We start from the raw sequence: 19,173 nt of genomic DNA, 5'->3' as shown, positions 1-19,173 counted from the left end.
ATCTAAATTTTTGATTGACCTGAACCATAATGTGGGGCATGTCAAATGAATGACAAATGGCCTTTTTAATAACATTTTTAATATAGTGTCTGCATGTGGGGTGAATGTAAATGTGCATAATTGTGCATTACTGTTAGTGCATTAAAATTCAAATGTATTATTAGATTATTATTGTTTTTATTTTTTCTATTATAGACCCAGCTAATGCATGCCTAAGTGGAAAATGGAAATGCAAATGTGGGGTTGCATTATCATTTGTAATTCAGATTATCAGTTGTATTTTGCTGAATATACACATTCACACTAGTCCCAATCAACACCTTGTTGATTGGGTTAGTTTTATAAATCATATGATCAGAAAATAAACCCTGGATGGATGGAAATTTTAGCAATAAAGAGTCCCTCCCAACATCACTTACATCTGTGATGCAGATTAAGTATGTTTTCTTGTAATCTAATGAGTAAAGATTTTTAAGTATGCTACAAATCAGCCTGCTCACGCTCACAGTAATAAAACTGACTCTCTAAAAATGGAATGTGGCATCAACCAGAACTATTTTTGTAAAGACCGAAAACTAGGTTATGCCAACCTTGAGAGTAAAAACATTAAAAAAATATTGTTCTTGAAGACTTTAGTTTCCTTGAAGGGAATCTTTCTCTCCACTGCTCAACTTTTTCCCCCACAAGATTTTTTTTTTTTTTACCCTACCACCCTGTTGCCCTTATAGTTTCATTTTGATTTGTCTCATCTTCATTCTTTCATATGAGCTACTGAGCAGCTTTCCCTCATGAGGTGTAAACCTTGTCAATTTCCTTACTTACACACCGTGACTCCTGCGGCATCATATTCTTATTTGTATCCTCCACTAAAGCATGGAGCAAAGTTCCCAGCAGAAAAGGTTCCTCTTCACTCTGATTCAACCCAAACCAAGGCATCACTTTGAGGTTGGAAGTTGTTCAAACAGCAGTTGGATGTTAATATTTATATATCTACCCCTCTGATGAGTGACAAGTGATGGCGGGATGCTGACACTGCAGTAGCTTCATCCTGTTTGAGCTTCAGCTCTCCTCCAGTTATTACATTAAAGATGAACAGTAAACAAAGGAGTGAGACGGCATTGTCCCGGGATGATTCAGGCCTCTGAGTCTTAGTAAATGGGTTTTTTTTTGCAAGAAAGCACTTCTAAACAGTCCTTTATGGCATTTAGACACAGCCTATACAATCAATAACTTGCAAGTAATAGCCCCTACCCTCTAATGTCAAAATACAATAACTGCATTGCACTTAACAAAAACCTAGAGATCAGCTGGCACACTGCCATCATTTACAGGCCCATGCAGTGACTCCATATTAGTCACGCTGAAGCACATGCATAGCCTGTGCTGGCCTGAACAGGAATTTCTAGCTCCAGAGCCCTGTATTAAAATAAAAAAAGACTAATGCCACGCTACTCTCTACCAGCTTGTATAACGTGGGATTCATTACTTCCATTTGGTTTAGTGACAAGAGACAACAGTGCTGCAGGTGTGAGACTGCCATTACCCTCTATTAGTTCAAAGTGAAATAGGATTAAAAGTCTGTTTAAAGCCCCAGGGGCTGTTGAGGTCAGGGCTTAGTCTCGTGCCTGCGTTGTTACTTGACCTACAACACACACCGAGGCCCACAGCAGGTTGTGAGGCGTTTAGCACACTTTCTAGTTGAGGAATTTCCATTTGATTACACCACTTCACACGTTGTGCACCACTTTAGGATGGGTCTCGTCTCTGCGCCGCTCTAAGATCTCGCGGGATCTAAGACTGGGTGAAAAAAAAAAGGTGGTTCCTTGCTGCACCGGGCTGACAGCGGAGAGCTGCTGCACAGGTAGCCGACCGGCGGTGCAAGCCTACCAGTCAACCTACCGACGCTGCGTGCGTGACCCGATTGGAGTATCAGCGTCGGCCACATCACATCCCGCTCAGGTCACCTTAGCACTTTCCCACCGGCATCTTCCATCTCCCATCTCCAGAGATGATACCTGGCAAGCGAAGAAGTGCTATAATGTCCTTCTCGGTGGCGATATTTGGAGCACTGATGCTGCAGTCTGTTTCTTCCCAGAACGGTAGGAATGTGCTCCGCTTGTATAAATAACATTGACGCTAAATCTACATCATGGCGAAAATAACGTTTTGGCGAGGGGTATCTCCTGGATTTCGGCCATTGGGGCATTTTTTCCCTGTTTGTTTATTTATACGTCTTATAATTTAATAATTTCGAGCTTGCTCTGTGTTGAGCAGGCTGCCCATCGCGAAAGGCTCCCCAGCACCCAAGCTTAATTAGATGAATATCCAGCACGGCATCTCTTAACGCGACACCAAAACAAATAGACATTATCCGAGTGGGTATTGTTATTATTATTATTTTTCAAAAAGCACTGCATATTTGCAGATAAGGATTAGTAAACAATTAATAGTCAACGATCTGTATTCGTTTGGCTGAATTGGGTTAAATGGAGGCCTATGCAATGTCCCTAAAATGTCCTTTGAAGTGTGAAGCTGGATAGCGACTCCAAACAGGAGCGGTTCACTCAGCACGGACAAGGAAAAGGCGAAGGAAGGGGGAAAAAGGCTTAGAACGAAATTAGGTAAATGGTGAGGTTCAGATTCACTGTATATTCACACACACACACACACACACACACACACACACACACACACACACATCCAACCTGTCATACTTAATAGTCCACTCAGATAAGTAAGGAGTGCAACATGACTCAGGAATTCAGCGCTCCAGCAGCATATTAGGCTACTAACTCCTGTCCTACAGGGCAGGAGAAGTCTCTGCATCATGCCAGTCCCCCCCTTTTTTTCCCTACTGAGCATAACATGTATGCAATTAAATGGAAGACCTTAGATGTGCTGCACTGTAAATAGCACCAAGTCCATTTTGCTGCATGCTTCTATTTTTAGAGCAGAGATGCTGCACTGGGAACCATGGCTTTAATGTCCTCTTGCAAGAGTGAATCTGTTAACTCTTCACTGAGATGCGCTGCACTGCAGAATGTCATTGATTTGTCAGTACAGTTTTACTTGTCCAAATCAACCTCTGCTCATAAATCTGGCTCCTCCCCCCAAGCAGAGTAGAGCTGGACTGTTCATTTCATTCCTGAACTGATCGGCCCTTTCCATCTGTTTACAGTTGGTGTCTGTGCATTTGTGTGTTTGTGTGAGAGTGAGTGAGCATCTATTCATTTTTGCTCTTGAGAACCGACTGTGTGCACGCCACTTACAGATACATCGCCTCTTCGACCAGTGCCCAACTGGATGAGGCTCAAAAAGCACTTTGCCGTTTTGAAACAGGACAGTGACGTCTTTTCTTTTCCTCTCCACTTGTTTCAAGGGTTTTTTCAACTGTGACATCATAGGTACTGTTGCAGCTAGAGCAGAGGCAGAGGCCATCTTCAGCTGTCCTCGTACTTTTCATCACTTTTACGGCTGGTTGATGAAGCGTGGCTGAGAAGTTTAGATATTGCGAGATTATACAGAATGTCATCAATGTGTTTCTCGTGTTGGGACATTCTCCTTCAAATTCCAGGCAGCGCAGTCTCATAATGTAAGATATTGATGCACACAGCAACCACCCACATGGGAGGAGCCATTTTTATCTGTTAATGGCCATCCATATGTGAGTCAATTTCAGCTAAGGTTCCCCAAGGATGTGTGTTTCAGCCAAGATAGAGAGGTTTTACGAAAGGACGGGTGTTTAATTATCATATTCAAACCATATTCAGTTCTCCTTCAGTTCTCACTGAAGAACTGCAAAAAAGGAAAGCCTCAGTGCACAGAGAGGATTTTTTTTGCAGTACTTTAGTGTGCCGAATCCAGCTCCCTCTTCTTTTAGTAGCCAGCAGTCTGGCAGCCTCATTTGCAAATTGAGATCGGATGTCCACCAATACACAAAGCCAGACTGCTGGTTCACAAGAGTTCAGAGGTTAAACTTATATTGGTATTCATTCATAGAGCATATGGCAATGAGAAAAGATGGGAAAATAGGAACATTTTATGTCACAATTATCTTGGCCAAAGTAATTGTTATTCACGACATTACCCCGATAATCATCAAAATATACTTAAAACCTTAAAATGGCACTAAAACATACTGGAATCACTTTACCTTACATTTTTTAAGAAACAAGTATTTTTGTTGTGTCACAGATAGGACTCCATTTTTAAGTGAACATCCTTGATGGTGAAAAACAAGCAAGAACAGATTCAGACTCTTGCCAACACTACAACAATATAGGACTGTATGTTAGTGAGCTAGACTGCTTTTCTCAAGTGACTCATGGGAGGATATTCACGATTGTCCCAATTTAAGTTCACAATCAACTTTTCATGAGTGTTTTTTATAACAACCTGTGATAAAATCCTATATCGTCCCATTCTTAGACCCAAGCTAGCGTAGTATAAAGGCATTTTGTTATTGAAAAATACAAGTTGGAATGCTTCTAGGATGTGGCTGTGACATGCAAAAAGTGCGGCGTTCTTGGGAGGCAGGAAACCAGGGCCCTGTGGCATTTTGAAAAAACTCAACGCGATGTTCAGCCAACCATGTGCATGACATATTGACGCAAGGAAAGAAAATAATCATCAGGATTAACAGTGTAACAGTAATTTGATCAACATGTACAGCAAATAGATTTTTTCTCAGCAGAAGCCTATGTATTTATTTGGATGTTTTGCACATGCTGGACACACATATCAACATACAAAAAAAAAAAAAAAAAATCAGCAACTTGAGGAGAGGTAGCTTTATGTTAACAGCTCAGATACTGAGTTATGTTGTCAATTTCACTTTATTTGCAGAAACATATATAGGTATCTATCTGTTGTTGACTCAGTGGATGTGATAAGCCAGCCCTGTGTTGTGCAGGAGTGTAATGTCAGTTTGACAAGAAAAAAAAAAAAAGTGAATGTCTTTCTTGTAATGATCTGCCTGGTCTGGCTGGTTGGCTGAGGCGTCTGCTTCGTTGCCGTTGAGTGCTTCTATGGAAACGGAGGGGGTCTATCGCCATGCGCCCACACTCTCCCCAGAGACCCAGAGCTGCAGCTTCTATAAATCTCTTCTCAATCTCATGCGCTCTCCACAGTACCTATAGACTGTGCTTATGGCGACTACTCCCCCATCATTTCTCTAGAGCAGCAACTGTTGCACTTTCATCACATTTACTTCTGCATTAGTCATTTTTGGTCCGGCAACATATCAGTAGAATTGAATTTAGTCACTCAGTAATCATAGGCTACTGTATAAATAAGCTTTTGTCTGTGCAGTAATGATATTCCTTTTAGGAGACCTCATGTACTCCTATTAAAATGTCAAGGTCACTTAGAGGACTTTTGGATGTGTGCGCAGTGTAAGTCAGATACAAATTTCTATGATGTCATTAATTAGACAAAACCAAGTGAGCCTTACAGGGACGTCTGTGCAGAATTGAATTAATGGTTCCCAGGAATAGCAGTTAGAATTGCCTGGACAGATCTGAGGTCATCCCTTTCTTACAACAAAAAAATGTTGATGTGACTGATGTTGACAGTTTGCTGTCAATATCACAGCACTGTGTCAGACATCACGCAACCCCAGACAGAGCCATGCTGTCCAAACTGTGAAAAAATCTTGTGAAACAGAAGGTGAAAAAGAGTGTTTTCCCTCTATTATGTTCATTGATGTTTTGTTTTCATTTTAATATAGTTTGTCTGCCGTTGTTTTTTAAATTATTATTATCGTTTTGCCTAATCTTTATTTTCTTCTGTTTCCCTGACTGGTTCCCTTTAAATGTATCCCTGTATTTCCCTGCCTTTCCATCCTGCACCTTTTCCCCTGTTTTTCTTTTTTGGGGCTGGTCTGTTTGTGCATGCTGCCCCTCCACCCACCACCACCACCACCACCACCAGCGGGCTTTGTGAAGTCCCCCCTCTCTGAGACTAAGCTCACAGGGGACACCTTTGAGCTGTACTGTGAAGTGGTGGGCAACCCCACCCCGGAAATCCAGTGGTGGTACGCTGAGATCAACAGAGCTGACTCCTTCAGGCAGCTGTGGGACGGTGCCCGCAAACGACGGGTGTCCATCAACACGGCCTATGGCGCCAATGCAGTGAGCGTGTTGATCGTCACTCGTCTCGCGCTGGACGATGCTGGGACCTATGAATGCAGAGCCAGCAATGACCCGCGACGCAACGACCTGCATCAAAATCCAGTCATCACCTGGATCCGCGCTCAGGCCACTATAACAGTGTTGCAGAGTGAGTGGTCAGTGTAGTGGGAGATCCCCAGGCTAGCAAGCAAATAGCAGTCCCTGTGTGATTCAGCTTCCCTCAAAAATACCCATGAGACCACTAGTTTCCTCCCTAGATGACATCCTTTCTCCCAAACCTAGAAAATTAAGACCATCAACCTGTCATGATCTTCCAAGCAGCTCAGTCGCATTTTGCATCGTACCCACCCCACAGTTCAGTACACCCTTCAGCCTCCACCCCGTGTAGCTCAGTCTCATCTATTTCCCTGCTATCTCATCTGCAGACTGTTCATCATGTTGCTTTTCCCTCACTGACCTGATTATCAACACATTTGTTTTTTTCTCTCCTGATCTTCTCTCTGTGTTACATGAGGTATTATGTGTCACACTATTAAAAATGTAGCCTATTCTTTTATTTCTGCATTTTAAAGTGTAGAAGCATTATGAGGTTGCAGTCTGACTACATGTACATCCACAAGTGAATCCAATAATTGTCCTGACTTGTAATTGTGAGAATAATTCTTCTATTTGCCTTTGCAGCACGTCTCATTACTGACTGCTATTAGTGATAAAATATGTTAATTGTTCACGTGACTATAGTGCAATCAATACAGCATACACCATACATTGTATGAGCAATTATTGTTGCACATGTGTTACTTTCTCACAAATTATTCTCACAAATTCTGCATTTTCAAGATCTGAATCCTGCAAAGGCTTGATGGGAAAAAAATAGGTGTAACAAGTTGGCAAAGTGAATGTGATTTGGGCACATAGTGTTGCAGCTTATAAATAATCTGATTGACAGATTCAGTGCTGTGTACAAGTCCAAACAACACTTCAGCAACACAGATAACGGTATTTAGCAGAATATGAACACTCTAGTTAAGTCCATTTATTCAGGTGAACTAATCCAAAAGAGGATTTTAGACAGTCTGTGTTTTAATCGGATGTGAGTGCATGTAATTGTAGAGTATGTTCATCTCAGCGTTTTTTTTTTTTTTTTTTTATGGGATTCCTGGAGAGCTATCCAAACTCAGCTCTAAATTACAGCCCAGTGAGGAGTTGGATGGACCTTCTTTGGCCCGGCACCAGCTTCAGCACCTCCTCAGTTCACTGCTTTTGTGAATGCAGAATCGGTTTAGATAGACCAAACTATGCAATTAACATTTGAAGATGAGCCGCATTTTTGGGCTGGACTATTTACTCTTGCCGCGAGATTGTGTCAGTAGTAGTATGAATTTGTCTTCTCCGTGATAAAAAAAAAATCAGGTGTACATGTGAGATGTTTCTGTATGCCTCTTCTAGAATGAAATAAAGGTATTTTAGTGGTATCCTAATTTTACACATTTACTGTACTCCTATTGTATAATGTCTACAATATGGTTGGCCATGGTTTCTGTGTGAACCCTTTTTGCTTGTTGTTCGCATCTTCCAACACACCGTCACCCACATCACATCTGTCATAGCTGATCTATTTCTATCTTGCAGAGCCATCAATCAGCTCCTCTGACCACATTACACTTCCTACGGAGTCCCACAGTCCCCCGATCACCCTGCAGTGCAACCTGACTAGCGCCCACACCGTCTACAAGGACAGCTACTGGATGAAGAATGGGGAGGAAATCCCAGAAACACGCAGCTCAAACAGGAACACTGAGTACAAGTAGGAGTCGTGGCAGAACCTGCATGACCCTGCATGTCTGCGAGAACGCTGAAAACAAGGTTTGATGCAGTAGGCCTGGTGTGGGCTGACTCGAGATGTGTTTCTGCTCTGCAGGCTGAACAAACCGAGAGGAGAAGACGCCGGAGTGTACATGTGTGTTTACTCCTTCGATAAGATTCCCTCAGCCAATGCCACCATCGAAGTTAAAGGTATGTTTCAAAGCCACATTAGAGATGCTGCCAATGAGAGTCGCTGCAACTTTTCTTTCTTACAGCCTTTAAAAATAACCCAGGTGGCCTTGAGCAGTAGCAGCCCCGGCATATGAGAACCTGTGATTTTTTTTTTACAATGCTTGTACTGGCTGCTCAGGGGCAGCCAGCGCCCTTGACACCTCCATCTAACCAATGACTAGCTCAGTGGCAGCAGATGGTGTCTTGTCTGTCTGATGGCCAGGGATTATGTCTCCACGGTAAAATCTGGCCGCAGCCTTTTCTGTTGTCTGACATGCATCGCTATGGAGGCAAATTGGATTCTGCTAGTGCTCGCTTTTATTTTATAGGGCACCTCTGACTTATAACCAGACAGATTTACAATTGTTTATGAGTATCACATGTAATATTAATGACAGACAATTAATATTGCACTGCGCCACCTGCTCCTGATGGGTAACAATTTCCGAACTGATGAAATGCTTTTGAATGAAATATTGGATAATGTATAAATCGAAACAACAGCGAATGTCCATTGTGATATTAGTAGTGGGACCGTGGCTGTTTGATGTGCTACCCGCATTAGTGTTTGTTCCACCTCCCTCCCTGCTGTTCTGTTCACAGAGTAGTTAGCCGGGCTCCTGATCGTGCCTAAAAGACTTAGCTGGAATTACCTTCATTTAATGGATTGGTAGGAATACAGAGCATTTATGATCTCACCGCTGTACAGCAGCTGTTCAATTCATGAAAACACTTGATTCACACAGTAGTTGCTCATCAGGCTTTGAGTAATATTAAGAAAAGAGGCTAGACTAATGGCACTGACTACTAGTTTATGGACTACTGCCACATGACAATGACAGAAATTTAAAAGTAAATCAGCGCAGTTTGTTTTCCCTGCAGTTGACAGGACAATTACAGATAAATGCACAGTTGCACACTCAATAAACCTCTAACAGTGTATTTTGTAGATCAGTGGATGTGTTGTTCTTTGTTGTAGCTATTCCTGACATCACAGGCTACAAGCGCAGTGAAAATAAGAATGAGGGCCAGCATGCTGTTCTCTACTGTAAGTCTGTGGGTTATCCTCACCCCATCTGGACCTGGCGCAAGTTGGACAGCGGCATTTCCATGGTATGTCACACCCGCATCTATAGGCAGTGATGTTAGATGAAAACAACTCTCCAGAACACTGGCTATATTTACATGCACTGAGATTTTAACCTGAAAGTTACCTGACTTTGTGTCGACTAATGTAAACAACATATTTGTGTAATCTCATACTACATTTTGATGTCAACAAAAGACCCTGGTGGCAAGCAGTACTAAGTATTGTTATTTGGATCGTCAATTTGCTCCCTTGTGTTAGAAATAATCTACTGCTCAGTCAAAGAGGATGCCTGGCAGTCGCATCTTTTTAATACTTTGTAGCTGGCAGAGCTTTGTAAGACACCACAGGTGGACAGGAATGTTGTGTTAATTGGTTTATTGATGGCAGCAGGGAGTCTCAATTGCAAGCGATCAAAGATGCATGCAACGGACTTCAACCAGAGCATAGCCAATAGCCGGATGAGGCTCTGCATGCAAACATAACCACTGTCATCATACACATTGTCATATTTCTGTGTGACACATCCAGCTTGAGCCTAATTTTATTCTGTGGATTCCTTATGCTTACATAGGATATTGATAACACATCAGGACGCTTCTTCATCAGTAACAAAGACAACTACACTGAGCTCCATATTCTCAACCTGGACATTGGCTCAGACCCTGGGATATACCAGTGCAATGCCACCAACATGATTGGCAGTGACTGGGAGACCTCTGTGCTGAGGGTGCGCAGCCACTTGGCCCCCCTCTGGCCTCTGCTTGGGGTTTTGGCTGAGATCATCATCCTGGTCGTCATCATCGTTATTTACGAGAAGCGCAAGAAGCCGGAAGATATACAAGACGGTGAGTCTGCAGCCGTGATGTTTGTATGGTTCTTTTTTGCTCTCCAATCATTAATGTGCTACTTAACAGAAAGTTGTGATTGGGATTCATGGCTAAAGTTTGCAAAAGCGCTCTTTGCATCTGAGCATGGTGGTGCGCAGCGAGGGCGGATGTGAGGAAAGCGCACTTTTTCGGTGTCTACTTATGTCATTCCTTTGCAGGAGACACTAACTCAGTCACCTGACACTGTGCTGTGCCTGCACTCAATAATTCAGTCTGACGACGTTGACCCAACAGGCAGACACAGTTGCAGTAGGTCACACCTTGTCAGGACAATTTCAGCCATTTAATATTCATGAGAAATATAATGCTGCAGTGTTGAAAGAGGTGGACGATTTTCAATTATTCATGGGTTTCAGGGGACCTTGCCCCGTCCCCAGGCTCTGGAAAGCTTAGCCATGGCGGACTTCAGTACGTATACAATCTGTCGATGCTATCCAGGGATTTTCTAATCATACTAAGTACTTTATTTTCAGCAGTTAAGCTATATCATGAATTATGCATCATCACTGTATTGGTGACCTTTCACTCTCAAACAGAATTTTGATGATGTCACGTGTTTCAGATTACCTTCATTTAAGCCGAGATACAGAGAAATACACAGAGGAAGCAAATCAGATTAGATTCAGTGTGCAGCAGGTGAATGGAAGCTCAGAACTTATAGTGAGTCTCACCTTTAAGATTCTTGTGGTACAACATAAATTATCAATATTCATTTCATATACAGAAGTGGACTGTTACTGAATTGATAGACCTTATAGACAGACCTCTCTGCTTTATTTGACAGAGGTAGTAGAGAGTGACAGGAAAGGCAGGGGGAGAGAGTAGGCGACATTCAGCAAAGGGCTCAAAAATGAACGCAGGCTGCTGCAGTAAAGACTTGACTGTGCACATGACGCACTGATGAGCCACTGGGGCGCCGCAAGAGACTTCAAGAATCCTCATCAGCTTTCAATAGTGCAATGTATTACAAAGTGGTCATATGCCAATTTTTTTACTCAAAATATTTATTTCAATAATGCACATTTCGGTTACATTTCCTGAAATCAGGTTGGCTTTGGGTACTGATTATTTTAATAATTTGCTATAATAACTCCCACCTTCCCCTTTCCCAAATTGCATAACCTAAACCATGTTTGTGGTAAGTGAGAGACTTTGCATGCCTCATGAATTTTAATAAGCATCCAGTCTCATCTCCTTCCAGTTCACAGCATATTAGCCACATGCACAATCCTCTAACTTTTGCAGTGTATGTTTGACATTAGTGTCACATTCCCCCCTCCCACAAATAGTGGCTCCATATAATTGTATCAGTCACAGCATTACTACAGTTCTCAAATGGCATGCATGTTATTTATTGAAGTGAGCATATTATGTTTACCAGCCATTGACACTATTTTCATATTAAGTCACAGACTTTATTATCTGTAAGGCTGATATTGATGGAGCTGTTTATCTTTATTTCCTTTGAGTGGACAGATTTTTATGAGTAGTGCTTGTCTATGCATGACAAAAAGATTTTCCAACCTAACCTTTGCCTGTACATAATTACTTACTTACTTATGCGTTTTAATGTGGTGTTGTGCTGTTTTTTTTTTTGGTTTTTTTTTTTTGGTTTACTGCATTCTGTGTGTTTGTGTGACCTTATGCCAAATTTAAAAGATGTTTTTTATATGGCATATGGCCTGTCCACTCATCCACGTCTCCATCCCATGACCACAACCAGCACTTAGTCATGCTGCTTCACAGAAGCACAGAAACAACTGCAGTAAAAGCAGAATTAAAGGAAAAATTAAAAGCCTCAAAACAAACTGCACCATGCCATTTTTCATGCCCTCTGTAAAAACACTTGTCAATTCATCAACGTGTGCAACTTTCTACCAGTTATATTTTTGGTCTTCATTTCTCCATATTTTCCCTTGTTGCCTCAGATGATGAACCAGCCGGACCTGTGTAAGTACAAATATGTTTCGATCACTACCTTAGCGCCGCTTAGCTTGGTAACCTGTTTTGTTGTAGCTTATAATCATGAATTGTATCAACCGTCGTCAGTCTGTATAGCTCAATGCATAATCCAAATCTGGGTTGCTACTAATCTGTGCCGTGTAAGAGGTGGGGAGGATGAGGGGAGGGGGGGTTGCCACATGGAACAATAGTGATGAATGAGTGAATCACAGGAAAATAATTCAAGAGTCAATTTAGGACACTTTCCTCCTACCTCCTACAATCTGAACTGCCCTGATGAGGTAAACCCACCCATGGTATTCCATGCGGGTCAAAATCAAAGTCAAGAATTACTTAAAAATGCAGCTTAACCCAGGTGTCAAATAATCACCCAGTGTGTTCACGTGATCCTGTGTATAATTTGTGATGGATGTGTATTGAATGTGCGCTGCTTCGATTTAAGACTGCAGGTCTGACTGTGTCTTTTACTTTCTGTTGAAGGAAAACCAACTCAACCAACAACCACAAAGACAAGAACCTCCGCCAAAGGAATACAAACTGAGCAGACCGTCGGCTAAGTAAGTATTTAATCTCTTTCACCAGTAATAGGATGGAGTAATAAACTGTCAGCCATTCAGTATATCCAGGGTAAAGTTGCTGCTAAGTATCTGTAAGCCTTCAGAATATCACTAGCCTGTGGCCACAAATTATAGATAATCTATGAAATATGATATCACCACTGAAAGCTCTTGTCAAACAAAATAAATAAGAGATTACAACACTGTTGACGGTGCTAATAAGCTGATTTGTCTCTTTGTTTTGCAGGTATCGTTGCGTGTATGTATTGACCATATGAAGGTAAACAAGAAGGGAATCCATAACAAATGTTAATAAGATTTATCTGCCATTCAAGTATGGTCGTGGAGGAGCTAAATGGCTGTACTGTATGAGGCATGCCTTATGATTTTATTGTGTGAGGGTGAAGGGGATCAAGAGAGACTCAAACCATTATAGAATTGTTAACATTATAACCATTGTTGCTGCATGCAGTTGTTGACGTTTATGATTTTTCTCCCTCCTATCCAGTAATTTTACATTGTTACTAACTCTGAAGTAATGCATGCAAGATGTTGACCTTCTGTTTGACACAGAAATGGCTTTTCTTTTCTCTGAGAGCGGCTTCATGTAGATAACCTGTATCGTGTGTTCTAGGGGAAAACAAAAACTTGGCAGTGTAAAAGAAAATGCCACCGTAATCTGGTATGACAGTTATGTACAGTTTTATCATTCCGCTGCATACCATTTTATAATCACTATCATTTTATCAGATATTATCTATTACATTTTAAGGGCTTTGCAATGTCCCTCTAAATTTAATTGAGGTTTATTTTATTGTATGTATGTACTGTATGTATTAAATCACTATAACTACTTAAATCACCATTAATATAAAGACTATTCATAATGTATGATGCACTTAAATGTTGAGAATAATGGAAAAATTGTATAAACCTACTTTAGATCTGTACTCAAATCATTCTAACATATTGTTTTTTAAAATTATGTGTACTTTATAGCATGGCTATTATCCTATGCAATTATTACTCATCAATATATTGAAAAACATTGCAGCTTTTGATTTCTCTGTGACAAAGCTTTAAACTAGTAGGATCACCTTAGAGCATTGATGGCATACTACACACGGCTGCATGAATTCTCTATAGCTGACGCTGGAGCCATTGAGAGAAGACCTACAGCACGACTGACACGTGTAAAGCAATTCCAAGATCCCAAGTCATTTTTAAGAATAAATATCTCAAAAAGAGTGTGTTTGTTGAGTTGCTGTCTGAACATAATCTATCACTATTGCAGAAACATGCACACACACAGACACACACACACACACACACACACACACACACACACACACACACACACACACACATCACTGCTCAGATGTGACATCAATCATGCATACAGTCTGTCATGAAGACTAAATGCAGAATATAAAAGCATGGTCATAAAACTTGTATATGGGAAACAGCACCATCTAGTGGCGGGGCGCACAACAGAAAGATTATGGTAAGGTGGTGCTGGGTAGAAGGTTCATAATCAGGCTCATGGATTACCAAACCTTGATGAAATATTTTGACCTGACAGTTACACAAAATGCAAACTGATTAGTCAGCCTTCAATAACATAATTTTCCTAATTCTCAGATGAAAAACAGCTGATCATTTACACTTTGCACAAAGGAAATACATCTTCTAGGGAGGAAGGATCAGCATGACTGTCAAAGACCAGGGTCAAGATCAGTTCAGTTCTAACAAGTTAAAAAGTCATTCTATCGAAGGTTCATAATGTATATAAGGATTTCCTTTGCCCTGCCCACCCAGAGATATTATTTCTAACTCGTATCTGTGATTTACAGCTCCTGTGAGATTAAGGGCCCTATCTTGCGCCAGACTCCCTAAACCCGTTATTTGCGGATTTAGGATTTAGGAAGAGGCGTTCCCCCGTAAAAGTTGCTATCTTGTGCACCTCCCGCTATCCGCAAAACACCTCCGCTACCCGCTATATTATGCATAGGCGTGTTTTGGGCGTTATGCCAGTTAAACCAATCAGTGTGCCAGGTGCCATTGCCTTTAAGGGCAGGCTGCGCTATCCTAAATCCTAAATCCTAAACCCGCGATGGAGAGAGGGAGGTAGATTTTCTCAGGGCTTCTACTGAGGCTAAAGCAAGTTGGCTTTATATACATATGATATATTATATTATAGGCGAGTTAATTCGGGAGGTGGAGCCACATGTGTCCAAGTGGACGTGTCACAAGGTTGTACTGATTGAGTAAAATCCCCGGGCCACACCACACACACACAAGAGGCAGAGGTGGAACTATGTGTAAACTAATTTATTGACAAGGTAGATTGGGCAAATAAAATATTAAAAATAAAAATATAGCATAGCTGTTGGCTTATGATAAAACAATAAAACGTGCTGGCGTAAGTGTCCAATTAAAACAGCCTTTCCTCTAAACAGTCTATATGAGTAATATACTCAGTCCATTCCGGCGGCGTCCCGGTATCAGTCCGACCGTGTGCGTGGTGAGGCTCCGTCGGGGCGCGCATTGAAGCCGCCTGGGCGCGCTCTCGTAACAGCCCAAACTTTAGGGAAAGCGGATAGCGGGTGGTCAGGACCACCCGCTATCCGCTATCCCTAAAGTGTGTGCGCAAGATAGCAACTTTAGGGAAAGCGCATGAAACACGCCCACGAACACACCTCCAGGCGCAAATGACGGAGTCGGCATAAGGATAGCGGGTAGCGGGTGGCGCAAGATACCGTTTAGGGATAGCGGAAGCTCCTAAATCCGCAATTTGCGGGTAGCGGGTAGTGGCAGCGGATAGCGGGTGGCACAAGATAGGGCCCTAAATCTGTAAAGATGGAAAAGGTGTCAGTGAAAGCATCCGGGGTGGTTTTCTGGGGATGCAGCTACATTTTATGCTTCAGAATGATTAGAAATACCCCGATGTAACACACACTGTAGCTGTGATAGATCAAACCATCCATTACATGAATTATATGGACAGTTCTCACTCCTCTGCTGTGGTGCCTCTGTTTGCAGTTACCTGTGTACAAAGTCTGATACAGGAAAACAGGGTCAGGGTGTTGACCTTGTTTCATTAACACCGTCATTTTCAGCCTGCCAAGCAATGAAAATGTTGCTATTGATGGTGTTAACATCGATTTGAATCTTTTTATGATGTTATGTAGATCTTAGATATGAAGAACCCAGTACTGGCAAATATTCTCTTCCTGTGTAATTCTGTCCCAATGAAAGCATGAACAAATGTGGGCAGCACACTTTTTTTTATTTGGCAACTGCATCCAAATAAACTGCAGCAATGCACCAAAGGGGGGCACTATTTACTCAGCCTGGCAGCAGCATTAGGCTGTGAAATGGAATATTAGGATTTGCTACAGAAATGCAGCAAAGCTCTTTCCATAACTGGATTTCAGCAACATTTCCCATGATTTGTCTGTTTTGACTGAATAATTAAAGACTGTATTTTATTTCCGAGCTTTAGAGGAGAATTGAAAGTTCTTTGAAATTGTTGCAAGACCAAAGAGAAAACCACGATTCTTTATTCCCTGGCAGAGATTAATCACTAATCAGCCAAAACTGGCCTTTTCATTGATTAGTTTTTAAGGTTTCATACAGTGCTTGCTTTTGACTTGTTATACACTAGATAATGATGTTCACTAGCAGCTCATTACAACAACCCACACTGCCTCACATGGTGATCAGCTTTTACATATTCAGCAAACACCGGCGTTGCACCATAATGAAGAAAGCTTTTACAGTCTGTGGGAGTAAACATCTGAGACCAGCATCTTATACAGTGATCAACAGGTCTCCTTCTATCAGGTATAGAGTCTTTTATTATGTAATGACTGAAGTTTTCCGATGTAAGTAGTCCATTACAATCATTGTTAAAGGAAAAGAAAATCCACATTTTCCACATACAGTAATGTAGTAATATTTTTTCTTCACCTTTGATATGTGATATTATGATATCACATGGTAGGTATTACAATCACAAGTGAGCTATATGTTTTGGTGTGTAACTCAATAAATTACAAGTCATGTAAGCACATGTGAGGACTTGTTTGCACATCTGTACATGTAACATCAAGGTGGTGTAATCATGTGATGACATTTTAGCACATGAAATCATAGAACTATGTGTGGAAAAAATGACGCTAGATACTTACCAGTGTGAAAATGATTACAGCGACCTTGTGTTTGTAAAAATGTGTATAAATCACCCCATAATTTAAAGTGAAACAGTTATCAGCTCTGTTGCAGTTGGGTTTTGGTCGGCTGCAGTACATACAATATCATGAAATGGCAAACAACATGCACTCTCTCTCTCTCTCTCTCTCTCTCTCTCTCTCTCTCTCTCTCTCATGCACACACACAGACACACAGACACACACACACACACACACACACACACACACACAAGGATATCTCACATTGAACTCAGGCACCGTCATGTGTACAATTCACATTTGACCATGTTAAGTTTTACATGTTGGAATCATCACGAGCTCTATTTTGTTCTATTATTGCATGATATTTTGGATCTTCAAAGTATTTTTTTTCTTGGGAGGGACAGAAAATTAATGTAAAATTGGGCATTAAATAAAATAAATAAATAAATAAAAGCATTCTGTGTGGCATAACAAATCAGTTTTTTCTGAGGTCTTGAATTCTCTGATAAATTTACATTTGGGCTGGATTCTTGCATTGATATGAGTAAATACTCAATATATTACTATTTGTCTGGCAAATTTGTCCACGGCTATCTCAACTCCATCTGAAATTGTGTAGATTAAACCACTTCAGTGATGTTTGCAGCAAATCATAAAAGAGTAACACTGTGACATACTCATGCTCTCACACTGTAGAGTAGGCTTCATAATTACAGGTAACATAGCGGTATGAAAATTAACCAAACTTGACCTTTCACTTATGTCTTGCCCTGTAATAATGCCAGGGAAGTATTTTGTTATTTTTTCCCCATGAGACTGAAAATGTCTCATTTAGAGAAGGAAAAAAAAGACATGAGACACACCTATAATATCATAGAGCGGCCATGATCCAGGACTGCAAAGGCTGTAGTGTGTGAGTGTAAATGTTGTAATTTGTGTATAAGATTCTTGGCTCAATGAAATGGCTGACATCAAGATGAGAGACAACGACGGGATGGTTTCACCGTCTCCTCATTCAAACGGTAGAAATCTTTGACACAAATCAACCATTAACAACAAGGACAGTATCGAGGATTACGTGTCTGTTGTCACTGAGAGTGGTTGGTGGTGTGAGTGGGAAGGATGGCCCAGCATGCACATGTAGACTTTGCAGAGATTTGTACATATATTCTTTTATTGAGACAGGCTGCAAAAAGGAAAAATACAGATCATTTCATTAGGTAAATCACTTACTCACTTAATTAGTGAAAAAAGGAACAAAAAAAAAAACATTGTTTGCTGCACAGCTTTCAAAACCTATTATCCCCTGTCACCTGCTGTCTGTTTGGCACAAAATGGTTGTATTTTCTGATAGAATATGAATTCAATTTACGCTCTCAAAGGGCATAATCTAAAGATATTGTTGGTGATGTTGATAAACAAGCAAACATATTCCTTTCTTTGGAACTGACTCCCACAAAGACATTTTAAAGGGGAAGTGTAGGCTACTCTTTCTTCTTAAAGGGTCAGGCAGGACAGGGAATTAGAAAGACTAAACACAAGTGAACCAGCATCTCTCAAATATCACAAGTGCATGGCTTATCTAAATATTGATCAGATGAGTGAAAGCGAAATGCACATTCCTGTCAGCATACGTCCTAACAGTGACTGGATGAAATGACATCCTGGGGGACAGTTGGATCCAGGACAGTGTCATTGTCATATCTGGATGATGCATGACTCTTAAGAGTTTTCTCTGATGCTTCGGACCAAGGGTTGTGCATAAGATGTTGAACTGCAGTAATGGATTCAATTCCATTTCCTACCAGTTGTGCTATGAAACAACAAACATATTTGCAGTTCACGTCATCAGCAATCACCTGCAAAAGTTAACGTCAGTGAACTTGTCCATTCTATTTTTTCTATGCAGATGATGGGTCAGACATACCATTTGATATCCTTTATCTCCCTATATAAATTGTTAAATGTTATAAATTTGCACTTTTGATTTTTTGTACATTTTGTGCAGAATTTCAGGCCTCAATGTCAAGCCAGCTGCTCAGAGATTCAGCTGAAATTGGCTCACTGCTATTAAACTGTTGCTGTTCATCAGTTTCTCGAAATAGGCTACACATCGCTCTCTTGAATATCATGTTGGCATCATGATCATACATAAAATAGAAATTGGACCTGATGGTGAATTTTCTCAAGATTATGTCTCAACTGGATGTAAGCATCAACTCCATATGGCTGGATCGCATCCTTGAATCATCCTCTCCAGTGTCCTGACTGGGTGGGGTGAGCGCATGTGCCATTCTGGCTCCTATGGCAACC

The 19,173-nt window shown here is 41.1% G+C and overlaps 1 protein-coding gene across 4 annotated transcripts; it reads left to right on the top strand.

The window, feature by feature from the left end:
- Positions 1-1,635: 1,635 nt before the first annotated feature.
- nptna (neuroplastin a) lies at positions 1,636-13,911 on the top strand. Of its 4 annotated transcripts, none has more exons than XM_030054382.1 (9): positions 1,636-2,099; positions 5,932-6,279; positions 7,764-7,938; positions 8,053-8,147; positions 9,148-9,281; positions 9,830-10,103; positions 12,086-12,095; positions 12,588-12,664; positions 12,912-13,911. In XM_030054382.1, exons 1-8 carry the CDS (start codon positions 2,009-2,011, stop codon positions 12,646-12,648), a joined length of 1,188 nt encoding a protein of 395 aa, XP_029910242.1. In that variant the 5' UTR covers positions 1,636-2,008; the 3' UTR covers positions 12,649-12,664; positions 12,912-13,911. The 4 variants fall into 4 exon arrangements, with proteins under 4 accessions (XP_029910242.1, XP_029910241.1, XP_029910244.1 ...); XM_030054381.1 differs by having other exon boundaries at positions 1,639-2,099; positions 12,074-12,095; XM_030054384.1 differs by lacking the exon at positions 5,932-6,279 and having other exon boundaries at positions 1,650-2,099.
- The last annotated feature ends 5,262 nt before the right edge of the window (positions 13,912-19,173 follow it).

Source organism: Myripristis murdjan, chromosome 6, assembly GCF_902150065.1.
Source record: "Myripristis murdjan chromosome 6, fMyrMur1.1, whole genome shotgun sequence".
NCBI lineage: Eukaryota > Metazoa > Chordata > Actinopteri > Holocentriformes > Holocentridae > Myripristis > Myripristis murdjan.
The sequence above is the reverse complement of the archived record's forward strand: the minus strand, read 5'-3'. Positions and strand labels throughout refer to the sequence as shown.